This window comes from Xiphophorus hellerii, chromosome 17 (assembly GCF_003331165.1).
Source record: "Xiphophorus hellerii strain 12219 chromosome 17, Xiphophorus_hellerii-4.1, whole genome shotgun sequence".
NCBI classification, from domain to species: domain Eukaryota; kingdom Metazoa; phylum Chordata; class Actinopteri; order Cyprinodontiformes; family Poeciliidae; genus Xiphophorus; species Xiphophorus hellerii.
Genome location: NC_045688.1, coordinates 15,978,767 through 16,002,868, shown reverse-complemented (window position 1 = coordinate 16,002,868; position 24,102 = coordinate 15,978,767). Strand labels below are relative to the sequence as shown.

The 24,102-nt window shown below is 41.3% G+C and overlaps 2 protein-coding genes across 5 annotated transcripts in view; both read left to right on the top strand.

Annotated features, from left to right (window-relative positions):
- Window positions 1-1,950: 1,950 nt before the first annotated feature.
- Window positions 1,951-19,531, top strand: nap1l1 (nucleosome assembly protein 1-like 1). Of its 4 annotated transcripts, XM_032588773.1 has the most exons (16): window positions 1,951-2,078; window positions 5,280-5,306; window positions 6,568-6,656; window positions 7,526-7,628; window positions 9,689-9,830; window positions 11,143-11,235; window positions 11,366-11,494; window positions 11,600-11,671; window positions 11,770-11,909; window positions 11,989-12,134; window positions 12,219-12,238; window positions 12,325-12,447; window positions 13,269-13,301; window positions 13,382-13,432; window positions 14,850-14,886; window positions 17,755-19,531. In XM_032588773.1, the coding sequence occupies exons 2-15, from the start codon at window positions 5,290-5,292 to the stop codon at window positions 14,853-14,855; spliced, it is 1,164 nt and encodes a 387-aa protein (XP_032444664.1). In that variant the 5' UTR covers window positions 1,951-2,078; window positions 5,280-5,289; the 3' UTR covers window positions 14,856-14,886; window positions 17,755-19,531. The 4 variants fall into 4 exon arrangements, with proteins under 4 accessions (XP_032444664.1, XP_032444662.1, XP_032444661.1 ...); XM_032588771.1 differs by lacking the exon at window positions 14,850-14,886 and having other exon boundaries at window positions 11,143-11,223; XM_032588770.1 differs by lacking the exon at window positions 14,850-14,886 and having other exon boundaries at window positions 11,143-11,223; window positions 11,360-11,494.
- A 1,509-nt stretch (window positions 19,532-21,040) lies between these two features.
- Window positions 21,041-24,102, top strand: part of phlda1 (pleckstrin homology-like domain, family A, member 1) — an 89,393-nt gene continuing 86,331 nt past the window's right edge. The window contains exons 1-2 of the mRNA XM_032588774.1: window positions 21,041-21,667; window positions 23,231-23,437. Coding sequence (XP_032444665.1) covers window positions 21,176-21,628 — 453 coding nt within the window. The 5' untranslated portion in view covers window positions 21,041-21,175 and the 3' untranslated portion in view covers window positions 21,629-21,667; window positions 23,231-23,437. The remainder of the gene's footprint in view (window positions 21,668-23,230; window positions 23,438-24,102) is intronic.

Below are 24,102 nucleotides of genomic sequence, written 5' to 3'. Positions count from 1 at the left end.
GAACTGTTTCGGGAAATCACTTAATCAAAGCTGTATTCATGTCTTAAATAATTTTTAAATTAACAAATCTTTAATCTTACGGCTGTGACTTAGTTTTTCTTATTATTCTAAATGTTTCTTGTAAATTACACAACTTTTAGCTATACATTGAATTATAGCTCATGTATGTTGTTATGCAAGTTAATTGTAATTTTTTTCCATCCTTTCCAACCACCTGCTGGAGGACTACAGATGAAAAGTAGCCTCTTTGGCTAAATCTGGCATATTTACGTGATGTATTCATGTTGATTAATATGCATGGGTCTCCTTAAGGAAGTAAATAAAAGTCACACATTTTAATTTCAAACAAGACGGAATATGACATCAGAGTATGTAGAAAAATATGGAAAAAAACACTTTAACAGGGCACTACTTGGGTCAATTCATAAAAACTAACGCACACCCATATGAACAACGAATTTATCCCAGTATGTCCAAATCATATTTTAGATTTGCTCATTTTATCACCTGGTAGCAACAGAAGTCGCCATGGTGATGTAAGGTCAGTCAACTATGAAAGAATGCATGACAACAAAATATTTCCTTATCAAGATGAGCTCAGAGAGACAAAATTGACACAACCGTAATCCTTACCAAGAATATAGTTTAAACACTGAGTTAATTTAAAAAGCTGAAGAAGACAGAAAACTATTAGGAAATATTAGAAAAAAAATGTAACTCATCAAAAATGGTAAGAATGTCTTTTTTAGCCATATAAAGATTTTTGAAGTTGATATGGTGTCATACAAGAAACAAGAATCTGTTGAGCAATGCATCGACCAGAAACTCTGGTCGAGTTGCACCACAGTTCTTTCTTTTTTACTCTTTTCAAACGGAAGCCAGACGAGAATCTCAATTACAAATAACCACTAAGTGAAATATTGCGGTTATTTTGAATCAACTCTCAAACTGTGAGTGGCTGAATATGCTTCCTGTATGCAGAGCTTGTGGCCGATTAAACAGACCTGTCACTTCCTGTTTTGAAAAGTTCATCTTAATAGTCCTTCAAAAATGCTTACAGGTTGTTACATGTACCACATAAAAGTAGTTTATGTTGAAATTAAATTGTCAGTGGTGATTCTACTGGAAAGTATGACTATTAATAAACAAAATGCTTTTCTACCAGTGTTTCTTTCCATTTTTTTCGTAGAATCTCCATCTTCCCATCAGTTTGGACCAGGATCTCAGCATCCCCCACAGCATAACGCTGCTGCCACCATATTTCTTTGCAGGATTCAGTTTTATCTCAGGAAAACACTTTTTTATATGCTTGCAACATCCTCTATTTGACTTAGACTATAAAACTAAATATAATGCTTCGTATGATGTTTTTGGTGCGCCTTTTTCACCCCCATAAAGCCCAGATTTGTGGACTGATAGTTATAGTGTCGAAATAAATCAACCGATGCTGAGCTGTGACTAATGAGCTGTATGAGATATAGTTTGGAATATTTTTGCCACCTATCCCTGTTTTAAACTTCTCCGTCACTATCTGTGCTGTTTGTTCTCTAACAAACCTTTGAGACCTTCATAAAACAGCTGGATATATGGTCGACACAGGTGGAGGCCATTAACCAATCAGAGGAATCCTGAAGGGGATTGGTTGCACCGTGGTCTTATGGTTCAGTACATTGAAATATGTGCTTAAAACATGACAAAATATGAAAAAGATTAAGGGATGTGGATACTTCTGGTCCGCACAATCACGTTCTGATGTATTTATGAAAAAGAAATACTGAAAAAAATAAAAACGCTGAAGAAGAGCAATAAACAAGGTGTTGTGTTTTTTTTTACGTTAGCATCATTAATATGTCAAGATGAGGAGGATGCTGGTTTTGATGAGGAATCTTCACCCTCGCCCCTCCCATGAGCAGCGTTGCCTCGGCGACAGCAGGTTTACGTGATGACGTCGGATGTATATGAGCGCAGGCGGCGGGATCTCTCTCCCTTTTACCGCCATCGGAGCGGAGTCTCTTTCTTCAGACTACCTAACTGCGCAGCGCCGCTAGACCAGTTCATCCTCCGGCCGCAGAGCGAAGGTAAGCGACAGCGCTTGGGAAGGACTCGGTTGCCGACGCCCAAAACTTTTGCGTTGCCCAACGGAGTTCAATTTTCAGTCGGCTGGCGAAGACGACGCGAGGAGGACGTCTGTCGTTTTGCTAATGCTAGTCCAAACGAGATAGCGGCAGCAGCCATTGAGCGCAGGCTCCTCCATGATGCGATAACGTTACACGCCTGTAGAGGAATAAAACAACGGTTCTCCGTCTCTCTTTGTTTCACCGGGATGCTTTAAACAGTTATTCCTGTAACATGACAACACGTTAGGATAATTGCTATAAGCTTCGACGTTTATAGCATTTGTTGACACGTGTTTAGGTTCTTGTATTTTCGGACTTAACGTTATGTTTTGGGACGGTAATTCTCCGGGTGGGGAGCAGCGGGTGGGACGCTGCTGCCCACCCGACGCGACGACCGCCAGGAGTCTTGCATAAGACAAAAGGGGGTTAAAACGTGGTGTCGGGGACGCTTAGTAACTGGACCACATTATGTAGCCGGGGCAGCCTGCCTGCCCGTCTGACTAAGACGTTCCTCCCACTTGTTCGGGCGGAGTGGTGCGCATCAAGCTAGCAGCATAGAAGCTAGCTAACTAGCAAAAGCGGGAGGCCCGGCTGGAGTTCCACCGGGTAACACACCGAGGCTAAATACTGACCTACATTTATAGGTTGACTTGTGCGTTTTTGGGACTTTTATTTTTTATTTGCATGAAGTCTAAATGTTGACAGGCGCGCAGCCTCCCATCCAGCCTTAGACTAATGGTCTGGCAGACCTCAGCGTGCAACACGTGGTCGTGGCCGGGATTAGGAGGAGGACGGCTCTCCACAAAAGAAAAGTTGGGCCCAGTAATCTGCTGCTGCGGTTCTGTTCCCGAACATCTTTCTAACGCACTGGGGTTTCACTGGAGGAGCTGGGCCAGGAGGGCCTCCGCTGCCCCGGAGACCCGATCCTGGATTAACCGGATAGATGGATCTTTCTAACTAAACATGTTTTTATTTTTTATTTTTTGATTTGATTGTACAAGATTGAAATGCTAAACCACCGTGGCTTGTTTTGAGATAATGTTGGCTTAAAATAAATTCTAAAAAAACAACTTTGTAATGTACCTCATGGGCACATGTCATTAAAGTAGAATAGTGAGGCAAAAATTATTTTCATATTTCAAAATCAGAAAGTCATATTACATAGACTCATTATACATGTAAGGGTGCATTTCAAGTACATTTGGATGATTTTGGCTTAAAGTGAATGAAAAGTAGAAATGGAGAAAAAAAATTGGGGGAAAAAATGTGATTGCTCATATCTGTTTTTTTAATTTTTCAAAGAAACGTCATTATGCTGTCCAGGAATTTACTGTCCATTTATTTACAGGACAAAAAACATAAGTCAACACCAGCAGATGACATGGCTTCCAAATTAATCAGTGTAGATACTTAAAATTATACTTCAAATAACTTTGGTTCTGTGCCTCTCCACTCTCCCTGCAGACTGTTGTACCTTGCTGTCCTAATGAAAGGCCACATTTAATTCAACCTGAGTGAACCACCAAGCAATAGTGCATCAGTTTTTATCCATAAGATGGATAAGTTGGTATTTGGTGGGATTCCAAGCCTTAAGAATCTTCTCCAAACTCTTAAATGGGCTTGACAGTCTTTTTGAGGATGCTTGTGAGACCTTTTCTTTTTTTTTCCTACTTTTTCCTTCCTCTCAACTTTCTTTTTTTACACACTTGGGACCCGCACACATGAGCAACCCCCTGTTGACCTTTTCTTTTTTTTAAAAAAAAATGCGTCTTTAAAATAAAATCATGTGACTGCCTCTCGCTTCAGCTGCAGATCTTTGGATGTGGACTCTGAAATCAGCTTGTAACATTTTATCTACAGATTTGACGAACCCAGAACGTGTTTTGCTTCTTGTCGTAAGAGCATTGTTGCAACATTTTTATTTTTTTAAACCTGAAGGCTCAAACTGCTGGATCAAAACAAAGATGTCCCCCATGTGATGGAAGAAGGCCAAACTCTCTGTTGGCATGGTAATCTATTCTTCCCAGCTCAAGTGGGAAACGAGTAAATGTGTAATGGTGTAAATGAAAGCTATTGCTAGTGGTGTAGCCTACACCAACATGATCATTAGCTAAAAATGGAGATTTGGACAGAATCTTCTGGTTACACTATCCTTCAGACGACGTGGGCTCAGACTTTGATTGTTCTCTGATTCAGGATCTGTGTTGAGTGGGAAGGAGCTTGACTGTTTATGAATTATTTTTTTTTTTAGCACTGGAGGCTGTTGTAGTGACAAAGTGAGGATTCTTGAGTATTTCTCCAGCATCCACACAGAGTCCAGACATTTCCAGGCAGGTTTCTCTGAACGGAAAGAAAATACTTTGATCTCTTCATTGTATGTAATCTCTCTGTGTGACTCCTGACTCCATTTATTCCTCCTGAACGAGGCTTCTTCTTCATACTCGCTGATCGTCATGCAGATATTCTTTAACGACATATTTCAGTAGCAAGTGTCATCTGACAGCAAAGTCTGTACATCCTCCAATCGTTTGTTTGCATCTGATCATAAATGTTATTAGAGAGGTGCACCGATCAGGTTATTCCTGAAGACACCAATTTCAATTTAAAGTTTTTTTTTTTTTTTTTAAGATCTGATCTGCTCGATGTCCCACCTCAAAGTTAAGTCAGCAGTCAGTGACCAAGTTTACCGCCATTTTCTCAGCCAGTCTGTCATTTAGTGTTCCACGTTTTGATAAAAACTATTTATTACTCTTTTTTTTTTTTTTTTTTTTTAAAGCTACCTGTATGACTCGGCAATTATAACCCCATGAACACAAATACAGGTCTTGTAAACCATCCCCATTTGCTTCGTTTGGACATCGGTCACAAAAAGAAGTGTGATACGCATCATTAAAATACACACAGTAACTGCATTTAATTATATTTTCATATTTATTGACCTCATTGAACAAACAACAATAAAAATAATGATAAAATGAACAATTGTGACAGTGTAGTGTTGGAGGTTTTTAAATGGCATTGACTGGAATTTATCATGCAAACGGTAAATCAGAATTATTATAAGAAATTTACCATAATAAATGATACAATATATAGCCATCCTTATCAAGTATAAAATGTTTTAGCAAAATACTTGACATTGTTTTTCTTTTATCTCTCCAGTATCATCAAGATGGCAGACATTGACAAGTAAGTGTTGATCACCATTTGACCCCCTCAGTTATTTAATCCATTATTTTTCAGAAGTTTTTTTGGTCTTATTTTTGTTACAAATTAAAAAAAAAAAAAAACATGCATCGCCTCAAACAAAAATATTCTACCACGAAAATGTAGCACAACTAATGACCAATTCTGCTGTAATATTTGAAGTTAATTTAAAAGTATTTGTATATGAATGGGAAATCATATATTTATGAAATCTCCCTAATATTAGCAATAGATTAATTACGTAGCTCAAGAGTTTTCTTGCCAAATTCAAGCTTCACTAAAGCGTCCTTCGGCCTGAATGTGTTTAGTTTTATCCTCAACAAACCCCCCCCCCAGTTAACTGGGGCCACTTGACACCTGCTGACACTGTGGGGCCTGCATAACATGACCTCTAGAGGGCAGCGTTACCAACCAGGTCTGCTGGCTACCACCAGGGTTTTATTTTCTTTCTCACATTTGAGCGACGGTGACTGCGATCCGCCAAGAGCTGAGAGCGGCTCTGTGAATGTCGGCCGTCACCGTGGGGACGGATCCGTCTCCCTGACAGCCAGCGATTGATTATTTCTCACCCCGGAGCTGCAGAGAGGCTAAGCTTCTCAGCTGGTGACGGCGCTTTTAAAACCGAGTGTTGGAGCTCAAAACATGCTGCCCTTTGCAGGTTAAGCAACAGAACGATCACTTATTTTAGAGTTAATCGATTAATCAATTGAAAAAACTACAGTTATTTTAAAATACTTTCTGAAAGGGCTGAAAAGATTAATCGATTGAAATGACTACTATTAACATAATTCTGAAATAGTATTTGTTAGGGCTGAAATGATTGATTGATTGGAATAATCAACTAATTTAGTAATGATTAATCGTTGGTCTACGAACTCAAAACGCCATTTGGTGGAGGATAAAAAAAACACCCAGTGTATTCAAAGCAGCAATTAAGCCAAAACTTTACAAACAATATCTACATTTTGCATTTACGTTTACATGTTTTAATGTATTTCTAATATTGTATAAGAAAGGCAGTTTGAAATTGAAGGATCTGTAGAATGTGGGATTAAAAGAAAATCAGATTTAATCATCAGAATAATCGATCTTTAAAATAATCCTTAGTTTCTGCATGTGATGATGCTGTCGGTTTACCTGCTGAAACGTGTTCAGTGACGTTTCTGTGGACTAGAGGAGTGTGAAGTGTGTGTATGTGTTTTGGCTGACCGCGGTCTCTCTTCTCCCCCTCCACCCCGAGCAGCAAAGACCAGGCTGAGATGGACCCTGCAGACATGGAGGACGTAGAGGATGTGGAGGAGGAGGAGACCGGAGAGGACGAGAACAGCAAAGGTCGGCTTCCAGCCGCAATAACCAACTTCTTGTGTTGGGAGTAAATTACTGGCGTGTAAAAAAAAATAAATAAATAAATGCCAGCGGGGCAGTCGTGTTCTTCTGTTTAAACTAGCATGACACGCTAATCTTCTTTATTTTGAATGCTGCTGATGTTCATACATTTCCTTTGATGCCCCCGACGAGCTGCTTCCTGTGGAGAGAAACGCTGCTTCTGCCTCGTCCAGTTCAGACTGCTTCTGCATGTAATCTGCAAGCTTAGAATGATCTCTCTCTCATACACTCACACACACACACACACACACACACTCCAGAGTCCCTCTTTCAGGTTGTTGGAGCAGTGAGGTGACGGGAACTTCACCAGCAGCTTTGTTTTCTAGACTATGCCAGTCCTTGTTGTGTTGACGAACAGTTTCATCATCTCCCAAACAGCAGCTGCTGTTCTCTCTCTTTTTTTTTTTTTTTTTCCGTCATTTTCTTTCCCCAAAGAAGTATTCTTGTTTGAAAACGAGCAGCTTGAGAAACGTATGTTTGTTTGATTCCTCGTCTCCTTTAATCTTCACGCCTGCTGGCTGAGATTTGATAGGTGCTAGCAGCGCGTGGAACACAGCAGCTGTGCTAGTTCTCATCAGAAGACGGCACCACTTTGTTGCTAAAATGTGTTCTGTAGTGAATTTGCATCACATTTTTCTGACTGAATAAAAGATCTACAACCCTTACAGGCCATGTTTTTATCTCGTTTGCTTCCCTAAACCTGTCAAAATCGTCATACTCTGAGTGAACTCAAGATGGCAACAGCAGGCAGTGCGCAAGAAAACAACAGACTAGATGCATGTATAATTTTTCCTTTTTAAATCTGTTTTTTGCAGCTCGTCAGCTCACTGTGCAGATGATGCAGAACCCACAGATCCTGGCTGCGCTGCAGGAAAGGCTGGACGGCCTCAACGGCTCCCCATCAGGATACATGGAAAGGTGGGAGACTTTGCTTTTCCCACTGGTGAACGCTGTGAAATATGTAGAGCAGTTTTTGGAAAGCCTTAAACTCTTAATCTGAAGTATTTTTTTAATTTATTTATTTATTAGGGAAAAGTAAGGGTCCCCTCATCAGATATTTGAAAAATTAGATATTTATGTGAAATAATTGAAGCTTAAATGTAAAAATATGCAAATTTACTAAGCTGCCATATAAAAACGAGTGACTTAAAGCAACCTAAAATCCTTTTTTTTTTTTTTTTTTTTTATTCTGGTAGTTTATAGGGTTGCCATGATGCTAAAATTTTAACCTCACTTGACGCATTATCTTGTTGGCTTTCTCTGTCCTAAAGAACTGTAATATATTTATTGCTACAATACTTGGGTAGCACATTTTCAGCAGCAGGGCAATTTTGAGTGCTTTACATGATTTTAGGAGGAAAATAAAACTACAAACAAGAAAAAAAAAACATTACATTCCAGTGACATAGTGTTGTAGGATGAAAGCTGGGATGATCACAGGAGATAAAGGAAGAACCAGAATCTAGTTTTAAAATGTTTATCCAAAGCTTTTCCATTGTTTACAGTGTTGAATAAAACCTGCATGTTTCTCAGCTGGTTTCAATGTGCTGTGAAGGGCGTTCCTCTAGTAGGCATTAATAATAATTAGAGGATAATACACACTGAGGCGTTTGCCAAAACTAAACAGAGAAGACGCACTAATCAGTACCAGAGTTATGTCGCTCTGATTTGTTATCAGCAGGTTGGATGCAAACCCCTTTTTTAAGTTCAACAGACGCATCAAAAATTAAGAATACAACTATTTTCAGTCAGTTTTCATGAAGCTTAAAGACATTCTTTGATAAATACAACAGATTCTGCCCAGCTGTTTGGTTCTGTGGGAAAACATCTCTCTCTCTCTCTGTGCCTCCTGCTGCTCCCCTCCTCAGCTGAACCCCCAGCCAGCAGCTCTTTGATCAGCGTGTCAAGTGTTTGGCAGTGGCCAGTGAACTCACCAGTTCCATCCCTGCACTGAGGGACCAAACACACTCCCTCGCCAGCATCGGGCCGGCATTTTAATTTGCTGCACAGCAGAGAAGCCCCCTACTGTACTATCTCTTTCCAGCTTTGAGCTGGGTGGGCGGAGCTTCAGGAGGTTTAGATGGTGACATGTGAAGTAGGTGGAGCAGCTGGAGACCAGGTTGCAGTTGTCCCCCCGTTTCTTTTCATGTTCCAGCCACAAACAGCAAGTGGATTTGATGGAACTGCAGCTCTAATTACAGTAAATGTTTCCGCAGATTGTTGCATAAAAACCAAAAGCTGACAGTGTTGCAGTGTAAATGTTAGCAGCACATTGTTTGATGAGGAATGACCTGCTTTGTTCCAGATGGCTGAATTTATTTATTTTTTTATTAAATCTGATGAATTTCACCTGAAAATCGTTGGTATTAAGGTAACTAAAGTAGTTTAAGTGATTAAATTAAAAATGACTGTAAAACGTTTCATTTTGAATTCTTAGCTGCAGTTTCAGTAAATTGCTTGCAGGCAGATTACTGGCCTTTATTTTCACTAAATACTGGCTGGTAAATGATGGTGATGAAGTTAATCTTTTTGGTTGGATTATTTAACAAACTGTAGCTTTCATAATTCCCAATCCCTTTTAATGGTCATTAAGTCTAATGAGCAATTAACCAATAACATTAGATGAGATTGATTACTTCCATTTGTTCCTTTTTTATTTTGAAACTCAACTTTGAGAGACAATATATTTTCTTTATGGTTTCGGTTGCGTTTTATTATTTTATTCCGTTTTGAAGTCACTACTTTGCGTTGGTAAATCAGGTGCCATCAGAAACCAGCAGTTTCAGGTTAACAGGTGAAAATGTAACTTTATGGAGTCCAGCAGTGATGAAACGGTCGAGTTCATCGTCCTTTCAGCGCGTCTACCTTCAGATTAGAGCTGCTGTTTACAAGCCGTTTTGTTCCTGTAGGAAGTTTCTCTGTTGGGATATTTAGCCATCAAAGCTTGACCCCTGACAGCACATTTCTGCTCCCCACAGCTTACCGAAGGTCGTAAAGAGACGCGTGAACGCTTTGAAGAACCTGCAGGTCAAATGTGCCCACATCGAAGCCAAGTTCTACGAAGAAGTTCATGAACTGGAGAGAAAGTACGCAGCGCTCTACCAGCCCCTCTTTGACAAAGTAAGTTGGTTTCTCTCTGTTCACATGTAGCTTTGCTGAACCCAGAGCTTTGTGTTCTGTGGGTCTGGAGACTCGGTTTGATTGGAGACCAAAGTTGCAACATTTGTTCCATTTTCATCTGCTGCGGTTCACCTTCACTCTGCACTGTCAAACAAGCCAAACCCTTTAAAAAGTCTGTTCAACGTCTCGCCTGTGGGTGGCGCTGCACCAAGAACTGCTGAGATGACATGAAAACCTCTAAAGGCATGAGAGCAACTTCCTTCTTCACAAAATGGAAAATAAAAGGTGGTATAGAAGTTGTAGGATTTCTCTTTTCTCTTGCACTAGAGACTTGCGTTTGTTTTGGTTGTATTTACCCAGAATGCCCTGTGATATAAGATAAGATTTATTTGTCATTGTCATCAACAGATTACAACGAGATTGAGATTTGCTCGACTCACGACTATAGTTAACTTCCTGCTTTTGGAGCGGTCTCCGTTCTGCTTGCATCCACACATACATTCGAACTGCGCCAGAGTTCACTTCAACTGAACCGAGACAGAGGTTTCTAGGCTGACAAGAGTTCAGTTTTTTGATTGTGCATTCACACCTCCCCAAGTGAACTAGAGTTGGATTGAAGCGGACCGAACAGGACTGGTGTGACTCCACCCTGAGTCTTAACCTGCGTTTCCTTAGTAATAAGCCAACATTGGTATTCTTAGAATTGATATTTATTAAAAATATTGGCTGCTGTTCCCCATGAGCAACAAAGGCACTTCTTTCCTCTGGTCCAGAAGCCACCTGGTCGTTGTTTTTGGGACCATTTCCCAAACGTTTGTACCAGTTTAAATACAGAGAACTGGTTCTGAACGGTTCCAGAACCACAGCCTGTGCTCTCTCCGTCCACCTCTTGCAGTCTCAGTCCTTCAAATCCGGAAGCGTTTTCCTTCTTCCTTGTCAATAAATGCCTCTAACTTTATCAATTTTTATTTATAAATAAACCAAAAGCATCTTTTTTTGGTTTTGTTTTGCATTATTTTAAGTTAGACATAAGAAAAAGTGTAAAAGTGAGTAATAATAAATTAGAATTATTCAAAAGTTCTACCTCTGTGCTTTAGTCTTCAGAAAAAACTTGAAGTTGATTTGAAATATTCAGATTTTCTCAAAGAAATTTGGAATATTTAATCGACCAGTAAATCCTGACCAAATTCAACAATCAGGCCTGAAGTCGCAAGTTGCCTCCTAACCAGGAAGCAACTTGAAACTACAACTAGTTGTGCTCCCAACACCTGCTAATGTCTTCTTCCTGACTCATCTCTATTTGTTTTTGCAGAGAAGCGAGATAGTGACGGCAGCTTACGAGCCTACAGACGAAGAATGTGAGTGGAAGACCGATGAAGAGGAAGAGCTGACAGTAAGTAAGCAGGTACAGGTGACGTATACAACCGCATGCTTCCTGTCTCCCTTCAATCCAATCACATCTGTCCATCACAAATCAATAAAGACGAAAGGCTCGTCAGTGCTTTGTTCTGTCGTGTTTTTCCCCTCTGGTTCAGGATGAGATGAAGGAGAAGGCCAAGTTGGAAGAAGAGAAGAAGGACGAAGAGAAGGAAAATCCCAAAGGCATCCCAGAGTTCTGGTTAACAGTATTCAAAAACGTGGACCTGCTCAGCGACATGCTGCAGGTACAGACCAGAAAATGGGTCACAAACCATGCAAATATTATGGTTTGCTGCCACCTGCTGGCCAAGACTTGATAGTCCACTAAACAGCATCATTTCCTCTTTCAGGAGCACGACGAGCCCGTTCTAAAACATTTACAAGATATTAAAGTAAAGTTCTCCGATCCGGGACAGCCAATGGTGAGTAGGCATTATTTAGACAGTTAAAACCAGGAAGTGAAATGCTATGTTTTTTTTTTATATCTGGGGTCTCTCCCTCTCTCTCTCTCTCTCCTCAGAGCTTCACATTAGAGTTTCACTTCGAACCCAACGAGTTCTTCACAAACACAGTGTTATCGAAAACCTACAAGATGAGGTCGGAACCGGACGAGAGCGACCCGTTCTCCTTTGACGGGCCGGAGATCATGAGCTGCGTTGGGTGAGCAGTCGCTCCCACTTTTGATTCTCGCAAAGAATGCTTGTTTTTTACTGTTTGGTTTTATTTTTTCTTCCAAAAGATGCACGATCGACTGGACGAAGGGAAAGAACGTCACGTTGAAAACAATCAAGAAGAAGCAGAAGCACAAGGGCCGCGGCACGGTGAGGACCGTCACCAAGACCGTCCCCAACGACTCCTTCTTCAACTTCTTCACCCCGCCTGAAGGTAAGAGACGGTTTTTAAATTCGCTCAAGGTTTTTTTGTTTCTGGTGGCTTCTTCACATATCGTCTTTTTTTTGTTGTTTGCAGTTCCAGAAAACGGAGAGCTGGTAAGTGTTGCAGCGCGTCGTCTGTCCAGTCGTCTCCTCGGTGATGCCATTGTTTGGAGTGTGAGACATTGAGCGCTTGTCTTCAGGACGAGGACTCCGAGGCGATCCTGGCAGCAGACTTCGAGATCGGCCACTTCATCCGGGAGCGCATCGTACCGCGCGCCGTTCTCTACTTCACCGGCGAGGCCATAGAGGACGACGACGATGACGTGAGTGTTCTCTCCAACAGGACTGGGCCAAATGTCTTAAAAATAAAACCTCACACTTTTGTTACTTTTCATACTAGATCAGATGTACAGTATATAATTTTTTTGCTTGCTTTCTTTTCTTAAAAAGAAATGACAGAAAATATTTCCAAAAAGTTTCTTTTATTTCATTCATTGCTTCTGTGATTTGGACGACGGAGTTTCAGGGCCAGGCTGTGAGAACTTTTAAGGACAAGAATAAATTGTTATATTAGCAGGAAGAATGATGCAATTTTACCAGGGAAAACTGCTGCACATGTGGCTCTTCAAAGTAGAAAGTTGATTGCACCATTGCTTCAAAGTTTTACTACTGATGATAATTTAATGCGTTAATGATGTGTTATAGGATTATATGTAAAATTTATACCAAAGTACAACTTCATAAGATGCTCAACAGTCCTTATTTTAATTTTTAATTTAGTTTTTCTTATTGGGTTTTTTATAAAATTACAATTTTTATTCTGCTTGTATTGAGACTTCTTTCATTTTGACTTTATTGTTGCATGACTTTACTATTGTAATTAAAAAATAAAGATATTGCCTGTCCCTAATAATTTCATAGTTGACCTGAAATCAAAAACACAAGATGGCCGTCCTGACTGCACTCATATAACTCTGAGCTATAGAAAACTCCACAAGTGCATTGGTGGGGGGGGAGGGAGTGAAAATATTTTAAAAAATTTGATCAATCAATAAACTCTGGCGCAGTAACAGATTTTTGGTTTCATTGTGGCTTTCAGGCTCTGAATCTAAAGCATTTCTTCTTCTTTCTTCTCCTGTTCCAGTACGATGAAGAGGGTGAAGAAGCAGACGATGAGGTAAACATGGCTTTAAAGAGCTGAAATGAGGCGAGCGTTGAAGCAGAGTTGCTCACGTAAAGCTGCTTCTCTCCAATCAGGAAGGCGAGGAGGAGGCCGACGAGGAGAACGACCCCGACTACGACCCCAAGGTGAGCTAGCGAGAACACGCCTTGATGACTTCCTCTAACGATCTCTGGTGTCCTGAGAAAAGACCTTGCTCAGCAGTTCCGTGCTGTCGGCTCAGGACGCTCCAGGCAGAAGGCTAGCTGCAGCTAACGTTAAAGCTACACCCGATCTCTCTGCAGTGCACTTTTCATGTTCCTCGGGGGTCCTGAGCCGCAGCAGGAGAACAGCTGTCCTCCCAAGACTTTTCAGATCTCAGCATACAGAATACACTCTGTCAAATTCAGCTGATTCACAGCCACTTTATCTGTGGTTTCCCGCTGAAAGACAGGAATACAAAAGCTTTTTTTTTCTTTCCTCCTCTGCATTTCATCTAACAGTCGCTTAAAATTGAATGCTGCATGCCGAAACTAAAATGATAAAATAACACAACTAGTATCCTTTTAAATAGAAAGTGTAAGGCTTAATTTATCCTAGTTGGTGTATTTTAAGTGGTTAGTCCTGCAAGTGCTTTAGTTGATTTGTTTCCTCTTTTTTTATTTTATTTTTTTACATAATGTTGAACAATTACAATGTAGCACTATTTTCATAGCCAAAATCCTTATAGAATTAATTTTTTAATGACCATATTGTCTGATTTAGAAAGTGCTGTTTCCATAATTATTCTGATTTTATGTCATTTTAAGATTTTATATAATTCTGATGATCATAGCTCACAGCTAATGAAACCCCAAAATTCAGTTTGTTAGAAAATTAGAATCACAGAAAAGCAACCAACTAGAGAAGCCTGATGAAACATGTGACCAATCCTCATTCAGTGATTGGCTGCATCAGTTACTGAATCAATGTGCCACAGATTATTATTTTATTTTTTTGTGCCACAGCTTTAAGATGAACTTGAGATTTTCTGAAAGCCTAGCCTGCTTTAAAAACGACCATCAGTTCATCTTTGCTGTTCGGTCTGGCGCCCCCTACAGTCCTCATAAATATAGACTTGGACTTTGTGTGTTTTTTTTTTAGCAGATCTTGAGACAACAGTTCTCCTTGAGATCCAGTGCCTGGGAAAAATTAAAACGTTCATCCCTTCCTCACATTTTCTACCACACTTTTTCCTACCACTCATCTTTCGATCAAAATTTAGCAGTGATGTGAACTGCTTACTTTTCTAAGAAACTGAATTCTGGGTTTTATATTGTTTTAATCGTTGAAACAAACTAATGGCTGGTGTAGCTCTATACAAGTAGCAGGCAGTTTGTAGGGATGCTTCACGGCTCTGATCAGTTTTCTGTAGCTCTTATTTCTGCTTCCTCCTGAGCTCCAAGGTCTTTTGACATTCTGTATTCTGCTGGTTGTGCTTTAGGTTTGTTTCCTGTTCATTAATGTTTCTTCATCTTCAGTCACTTGCATCTTTTGTCAGCTACTCTTTAAATTTTTCCTCACTAGGTTTAAATGGTGACTATAGACAAATAACCCTATCCTGGTAGGTACAGCTTGCGATTTGTCAGCTTACTACCATCAACCCCCCCTACCCCTTCCTGCCCCACCATCCTGCCACTTTGATTTATTAGTTGTTGGGTTTTTTTTTTAAGTTTGGCTTTCCTCCTTTTGGTTTCCATCCGCCGTCTCTCTGCACTCCCCTCCCGCTCCTCCTCCTCCGCCGCCGTCCTGCACTTGACCAAAAGTACTAATCCACCAGTTTGTTGTTGGATTTAAGTTGTTTTTTGTTTGTTTTTTAGTTTAACCCATGAGATCAGTCTTTGCACCTGTACCATTTCTGTGTATTGAATCTTGTCCACCCCTCTCCTGTTTGCTTATTTTTGTTCCTGCTGTGTTGAAATTCTGGTTTCCGCAAACACCCAGAAAGGCTGTAGGCCGTACACCCTAAGCCTTAAGCATCTAAAATTAATCTAAAATTTCTTTTAATTTCTTAGAATTAAAACTTTGCATTGGTCTTAAAAAATTGAGTCAGACGCAGACAATCTTCATTGCGTTCTGTAACATGAGGCGCATGAAGTTCCTTCTAAGTATCTGCTAATGTACCGTATTTTCCACACTATAAGGCGCACCTAAAAACCTTCAATTTTCTCAAAAGCCGAGAGTGCGCCTTATAATCCGGTGCGCCTGTTGTGTTGAGCCACAACAGGTCTAGCACCTACGGTAAGCAGCCGCCGACTTCATTTTCCCCGTAGAAGAAGAAGCGCGCGGTGCACGCTGGGTTTTGTGTAAAGACCCCAAAATGGCTCCTATTAAGAGACATGCTTACGACGCAGAGTTTAAGCTCAAGGCGATCAGTCACACAGTAGAACATGGGAACAGAGCAGCAGCGAGAGAATTTAACAAGAACGAATCAATGGTGCGGAAGTGGATATATATTGTGATTGCACTAACGTTTGATTTACCGTAACAGTATCAGACTGTTTTTTTACGTGTTTATTGAATCGAGGGAAAGTTCCCCTCCACTATATGTTATACCTTGCTGCTGTTAAAAGATAAACTGTGTCACGAAAATACCACGTCACTGACTTTACCTCTGGGAAAATAATCAAACAGCTGTTTTGGGAATGAACAGAGTTTTCAGGATGCTGGTTTGTAATCTATTAATAAAGTTTGACTGACCTATCTGACTGTTTTGTTGACATTCCCTTTAGCGCAGCTCCATCTAATGGATGCATAACGTAACCCCAGCCTCTAAAAGTTTTTAAATAGGCCATTCATTGAAGGTGAGCCTTATAGTGCGGAAAATACGGTACCCTTGCTAATTAGCTAGCTTTTTAAATTTTTCTATTATTGGTGAATCCAAATTTATCGGCAGCTGACTGACGTTGGTTTTTGTCACTGGTTTGCTTTTGTTCCCAGCACAGTGCAATAGAGAAGGATCTGCTAACCATCTCCTATATTGTATTTTTGGTCTTGAGTTTCATTCAAGGCAGTATTAAAGTCTTTAAATTTCACTTGCTGAAACCTGCAGAGTGATATGGTGCTTCTGCTACTGAAGTTTTAATCTGAATGCTTCATACACATCTCAACCAGGGGTGCCAATAAATGTGACAGCAAAGTATTTGGTGTCTTACTGCCCATTAACATGTCATTTGTTGTCTTATGCTACATGCTAATCTGCTTTAATGTCAGACATGACGGCTAAATCATTTCAGGTCACCTTAAGATGCTAACCTGAGAATTAGACGTTAGTCAGCAGTAACCATGTGCTTTATATAATGAGATTTAAAAAAATAATTTTGTTGCATTGCTATCAGAGCTGATTGCAGAGACACCCAAACCAAAGTGTGACGGGACGTTAGTTCTGTTTGGGAATTCCTGGTTTCTGTATCCTGAGATGTGGAAAGGATTTGAAGTTTAGTTTCTGCTGCTGCCTCACATTGACAAAATAAGCTACAAGCGGAATTGAAGGATTGTTTTTACCTCTCAATTGTAGTTTATCGGATTTGAGTTGTAAAAACATAGATTTTCTGTATTTTTATCAGAATTCAGAAAAATCTGCTCTTTGTCAGGTTTTAAATGTGTCCAGTTGTAAAAAAAACAAAATAAAAACAGATTCTGCACTTTTCTGTAGACAGTCATGATGGAAATTCTGATAAAAATGAAGCCCATCAAAGGAATTTTGGGGGCTTTAAAATTGTAAAAGAGACAGGCTGCTTCTTTTAATACCGTTGTACAGAATGAAGAAGAGGCCAAGTGACCAGTTTCCAAACCAAACACTGTATGTTAGTGGCATCATACCTGATGTCAAGCACAGTGGTGACGAGTGATGATCTGGACTTGCTTTGCCTCCAAAGGATTTAGGATGCTAGCAGTCCTGACTTGATGCTCCTCAGCCACCAGGCCAGACATGAATACCTCTCTAGAGTTAGAGAGGCTAAACACAGCAGAATGACTGAAAAGAATAAAGTCATGCAGTGGCCCAGTCAAAGTCCAGACCTCAATCTGATTGAGGACCTTGCGAGATGGGACTTGGTATGGATAGTTTAAGTTTAGAACCTTGTAAAGAGCAGACCTGCATTGATGCCCAACCACTTGGATGAAAAGAATCAAAATTTTGTGATATAGTAGCAGGAAAAAACCCAGTGGGGACATTTCCATTACATAACTGAAGGACTTTAGTCGACAATATAGTGATTTTACTGAGTGTCCTCATTGGTCTGAAAAGCCCAGAATCAGAGCACCAAGTTCTTACAAGCCAAATAGATGCTGCTCACCATGACCGTCCTTCAGGCAGTGTGACCTCTACAGCTTCCAGCTGCTTGTTGACCGTGGCTTCATGTGTAGGCTGTCTTACTGTCCCATGTAGAGGCGTGGCCTTGACACCCAACCCTGTTGTGATTTGTTACAGAAGGATGGAACCCCCCCAGCTGAGTGCAGGCAACAGTGAGTCCTTGCCTAGCTGCGATGAGGATCAACTGCACTGTTCTCGCTTCTCAAATTAAAAAAAAAAAAAAACACACAAAAGAAAAAAAACCAAAAACATACAAATAATAAAAAAAAATAGTTACTTATCGCCTTATAATGTTTTGTATTTTTCTTGGTAGGGAATTTGAAGAAAAAGTTTCCAGATTTTTGTTACGAAACCAGTGGTAATATACTGCGAGCTGTTTGGCTCAATATACATGATATTTTACTAGACCCGTTTCCTCCTCGTCCTTCTCTGTACAATAGCTAGACGACAGGAAAATGTCGCCCTCAAACAGCATGACCTTGTTTCTTCACCGCTAAACTAGTTTGGGTTCTTGTGAAGTTTTTTGGATGTGTTTGCTCTTAGACAACAGCTGTGGTTTAGACTGCATCATAGAGGCATCAATTCACACCACCCCTAACCCCTTCCCATTGTTGTCCCTTCCTTCCCACCAATGTCCAGGTTAGTTGGTTCTGGCTGTCCCAGGTGTTTTGTTTTGTTTTTTTTATTATTAATGACGCCTTGAACGCACTTGAACTAGCACTGTAGCATTGCCAACATCATACACAGGACCTGCAACTTGGGTGTTCATTCCCCTTCTCCCAACTTTTACTTTTTCTCCCCAAAACGGACGCCAAAGTTGTCCACCTACTGGAAGCGGCTCGTCCTCAAGGTTTTCCCTCTCGATACATTCCAGTAAGCAGACTGGCTCAACAGCGAACCTCTTGGTCTGCCGCTGTTCAACTGGACGGACTGTTAAAATAGATCAAACCCCCGTTGCTTGTGTCGACTTCCTTGCTCCTAGGGCTCGGCACAAGCCCGGTTGAGTCTCTCGAACATTCCAGGGATTTCTATTGAGTAAGGACTTGGCGACCTGTCCTGTAACCTCGTGATAAAGCTTTTCTTAGGCTCGCTGTGGCCTGGCTGTCGTCTATTCTATTGCACTTTGTACTAGTGTGTGGTGTGCCAGTGGTGTTGCGTCATCAGTTAGCAGAGTATTCCTTGTAAGCAGCACTTTGTCACTCTCTGTCTAAAAGGACCAGAGGGGATGATGGGCAGGTAACGACGCTCTGGAGAGCAGAAGTCGTTGATCTGTGGTTTTTAAGTGCATTTCCTTTCCTATAGAAAGAGGCACATTTTCAGAAGCTTTATCAAATCTTTGGGCAGATGTAGCACAGGGGATGAGCAGAAAGTGTCGGAGTCACCTACCCATACTTCTATCCCCCGTTTATCACCCTGATCTCTTGTCGCCAACTTGTCCAGACTAAAGCCCAGCGGTTGAAGTCCTTTGTACATTTATTTAATTCACTGTGAAAGGGGGGAAATCACATGGCCATCGTTTTGGCCAATGACCTTCCTCCGACCCTGCTTCCATCTTCTTCCTTTTTTTTATTTTCTCCTACCAAGAATGCCACAGAAAGTATGTCAGAGCAATACTTAAAGCCAAGAAGGGACTATGAAGAGGAATCCTAGCCTGCCACCCTCCTGGTGTCTTCAATTGTTGGTTGTGTTGGACCTTACTGTGTCCTCTGTGGAAAGCCGGGGGTATCTCTTATTCTGCAGGGAGCATTCACATCATTCATTGAGAGAAGATGCGACTGGGCCTCTGTACGGTCACTCCTGAGCAGCTGTTGTCAAGGCGAAATGCTATGCTACAAAAATACTAATGTACTCAATACCTGTACGTGTATGTTCCTGAATAAATTGGTTAAACATGTCTCCTTGTTGGGTTTTTTTTCTTGAGAGGGTACATTTGTTGCAGCCATAAATGGGGATATTTAGAAATCACAAGTTTTCTTATGGATTTTGAAATGGAGCAGCATTAGTCAAGATGCTTAAGCATACAAACTGAGTCTGTTCTGTAGGTTCAACAAAAATAAAGTATGACTTTTTAGCACGATGATTTTAGCATGATGCTAAGGAGGAGCATGGCTGATGTCACGGTCGGACAACATGAAAGCAAGGGTGGGTTGTCCCATCAGACTCTGTTCTTGAAACCACAGACTAAAAACAAGCCTTGTAAAGGCGCACGCGTGTTCAGGGTGACCCCGCTGAACCACACACTGGGATCCATTTGACCCCATCTCTTTAAGGCCCATCTTCTCATCTAGCTTTCAAATATGGTAAAGCAGAAAAACGACAATCTTTGAACTGCTTTACTCATGTCTGTGTTAGAGGTACACTGTTAATTTTCTGACCGATCTTTTAAAAGCCTGACCTGACGATTCAGATTTTGGTCGATGCGGAGGTAGATGAGATCGATTTAACATGGCACGGCTAGCTCAATCAGCGGTCTCCCAAAATTAAGGAAATGGGGAAGTGGATGGAGCAGGTTTGTTTCTCACAGGAAGATCTAGAATGGTTCGCTGCCTCCACTTCTGGAAATGATTAGCTCAGCTGTAAACCAGCCATCTGGAAGATCAGTACCAATATATTAAAAGAAACAAAATAATATTTAAGCAAAGTTGCACTAAATAGATTGTGGAGGCTCAATCCTGGGTCCTAATTTATTCATATAATAATGAACTCTAAAGTTTTGGAACAGTTTTTATATTTGCAGATGACACAAATCTAAACTAAACTGGAAGCCATATATTAAAAACATTTAGAACGTTTTCTGTCACAAAATGAACATTTTAAACCAAATCTGTTCTTGTTGTACGGACCTTCATCGTTCCACACATTACTTTGGAGATTTGAGTAAAGTCGCTGTAAATATATAAAAAAATAACTTTTGAGAAATCTGGAGAGTTCCTGTGCTTTCGTGGAGTTTTTATGTTTCGCGCTGAATTCCGCCAGAGGGCGCTGTGGTGCTATATTTCAAACACATGGCACTTCATGGACTCTTGAGGGGTTTGCACTGGAAATGGAATATGACCACTAACACATCAACCAAGAAATATACAGTAAGAAAAGGCGATCCGCAGCAGTGATATAATAAATTCGACATCGTGGAAGTCATGTAGTTAGTAATGGATGAATGTAGAAACAGCCTCAAAGGTTCAAATTTGTAGTAAAAAGTAGATTTTCTCCTGCAAACTTTAAAAAGGGAAGCAATCTCAGGGGAGTGAAGATGGAGGTCTCGCTGTGTAGTATGAAGGGGAGTCTTAATGACCGCGCTTCCATGGTCTCGGGGGGTTTTACTCTACTCAGGGGGGCGGTGCACTTCTCCAGACCCCTCCCGCCCCCAAAAGCCGCTCCACAAACAGTGACCGGCAGGCAGGCTGCTAGTCAGGCGCTTCTTCCACATCCAGCAGCCACAGCTGCATCCCATGCCCGCAGCCTCTCCGGGATAGAGCGCCATCGATCAAGCAGCGTCCGTGCGTCCATCAGGCTGGAGGTCCGCAGCGGTCGGCCGAACATGCTGGAAAACGGGAGGAAGGTGTACAAGGAGGGTCTGCTGGAGAAGCGGAGCGACGGGCTGCTGCAGCTTTGGAAGAAGAAGCACTGCGTCCTGACCGAGGACGGCGTGCTGCTGCTGCCGCCCAAGCAGCACGATCACCAGCAGCAGCACGGCGGCGGCGGGGACACGGGCAAAGTCAAGGAGCTTCACTTCGCCAACATGAAGACGGTGGACTGCGTGGAGCGGAAAGGCAAGTACGTCTACTTCACCGTTGTCATGACGGAGGGGAAGGAGATCGACTTCAGGTGCCCGCAGGACGAGGGCTGGAACGCGGAGATCACCTTGCAGATGGTCCAGTACAAGAACCGGCAGGCGATCCTGGCCGTCAAGTCCACCCGGCAGAAGCAGCAGCTGCTCGTCGTGCAGATGCCCGGGCAGAAGACCGTCCGGAGCTCCCCGAGCGTGGCGTGACCCGCGGGGAGCCCCGCTCACACCGGCGCGCCTTCAGCGGTAAGACAATGGGAGAAGGACCGGGGGGAATAAGGGGTGAAAAAAAGAGAGAAAAAAAAGCAGGCATGCCATACTATAAATTACAATAAAGGCTTTTTGACTCAATTTAATAATTGTTAAAAATCACAAAGTCTAAGAGATATTTATTGAAACGGCTTAAAAATTAAAAGGGCAGTAGGCCAAGTTAGTAATTTAAAACGCGGGAGCTCCTGAGGTGTTGCTGCGTAGAATAACTTCCAAATTTGCACCATGATGTAAGAGCAGCTCTCGCTGCTCCACTCAGATTTCCACACATGTGGCTTTTCTGTGGCAGCAGCTGATTTGTGAGCTTCTAACACAATTCAAACTGTTATTTTTAATAACTGGTGACAGGAAGTATATTCAAGTGCCACATCTGCTCAATTTTGTTTTTCAAACAGGGCCGACCCAAAGTTAAAGGGGGGCCTGGGTTGGATTTGATACAAGCCCCCACCAGCTAGCACAGCAGCACCTTGTAGATCTGGTTTTAGATGACTCCAATGACATCACTATAAAATTATTTTTTTTTACCCTTATGGTATAATTCGATGTTGATACATTTTTCATTGTTCTCCATAAAGTACAATTGACAACAAAACAAGGCGTTAGTCTGTTGGCGCTAAAGGGCTCTTGGACAGTTCAAAGTATTCTGCTTAGTGAATATTTTCACTAAACAGAAAGCAAAAATGCTGATTCAGACAAGAACCACTTTCTGGAAAAAATCTTATTCTAAACAACGTTTTAAAAATCTCAAAATGTGTTTTAAAAAATTCATAAAGTTAAATTCAGTTGAAGTCCAACTAGCCTAAATATGTAGCCTTTTGAACTACAGCTGTTAAATGCAACTCATACTTCTTAAAAACTGTACGCACCACAAGGGGGCGCCAATTCTCACTGACTAGAAATGCTAATGCACAAAGTATTTAAACTGACAGTTTAGAGTTTTTGAAGTAAAGCTCCACAATGTTATAATCAGTATTAGTTTCCTTACCTCTCGACAGATGACATCGCTCTATTTTTATTTTTAGAAACATGAATAAGCACTAAGCGCGGTGGAATGCCAGCTAGCAGCTAATCAGAGGGGCACAATGTTTCAGTTGATTTTTTGGCTATTTAAAGCAGAAAAGGTGTAAAATCTTCACATTCCTATGAGACACATTGCTAGGGATGATTGTTGTCGTTTCCCTGGTGACCCATGGGCATGACCCCTGCTGGAGATATCAACCCTCCCGATGAGGTGTGACTCCTCTCTAAAACCACCCAGAGTTGAGGAAACTCTAGGTGGTTGTTTTTTTTATGTAGAAAACAATATCAGACACAACTATTGCCAATATGTTTTGTAGTTTCACAATAGCTTTTGCCTGCACTGGTTTAGTGAGATCAGCAGTTTAATCTATGGGCATTAGGTCTATGGATTTTGTAATTACGCTTACCTTTGCTCTATAACTGTAAAAGCGGTTCTATTGTTGTGCCCAGAGTGGAGTTTTACCTTTCCTCTGCCTCTCTCTGCAAACCACAGTCAGTCTAATTGATTCTTATCCGCAGGTGAATCTGACACTCAGCCGAGGAAGACAATGAACCCGGGCTTCATCTCCCCCTGCTGCTGCTTCACCAAGCTCCATTCTCCAGGAGAACTGAACACCCCACACCCCAAATCATGATGTGGTCTCCACACACCAGCCCTCCCCGGCCCCCCACTCCTCTTTTCAGTACAGAGACTTGCTTCACAAAAGACTGATGGACTAAAAGCATGTGAGAAAACATCTGTATTCTACCGTGCAATGGGTTATTTATTAGATGTGTATATATATTTTTTTATATATGTATATATATATATATATATAAAAAAAAAAGTTGTCTGAATGTAAAGTGTGAGAGTCACTGGAGATAAGCATTCGGTCGACTTGGACTATCTAACAAACTGGAACCTCGAGGGAACGTTTGGTGACGTTCCCTAAAGGTTACGAAGCCTGAAACTTTCAAGAGACGATGATGAGGGAAGGCTGGCCCGGTGACACGCCAGTCCTTCCTGTAGCTTTTAGGGAACGTTCTCTCAACGTTCCCTAGGGTGGACGCTGTATGTTGGCTGAACCAGCTCGTTATGGATAAGACGTGTCAATGCTACTGGTTTAATTTTCTAACAGAGCCAAAGACTCATTTGATACATTTCTCTTGTTCCGCAGTGTTTCCTCTCACTTCACTAAACATGTACAGATCAAGAAACTGATCGCGCTCTGTGGATTAACGGTTGGGTTTATATGCTTGATTTCAGCAGTGTATTTTAGTGTTTCCATTGTGTGCTTCGATTGCTTTCCGCAACTTTATTTTGCCACATTTGTAAATTGAAGGGAAAGCTGTTGCTATGTTCTTAAGTGATGGGTGTACTCTGGCTTTTTAACCATGGACAATAGGGTTAA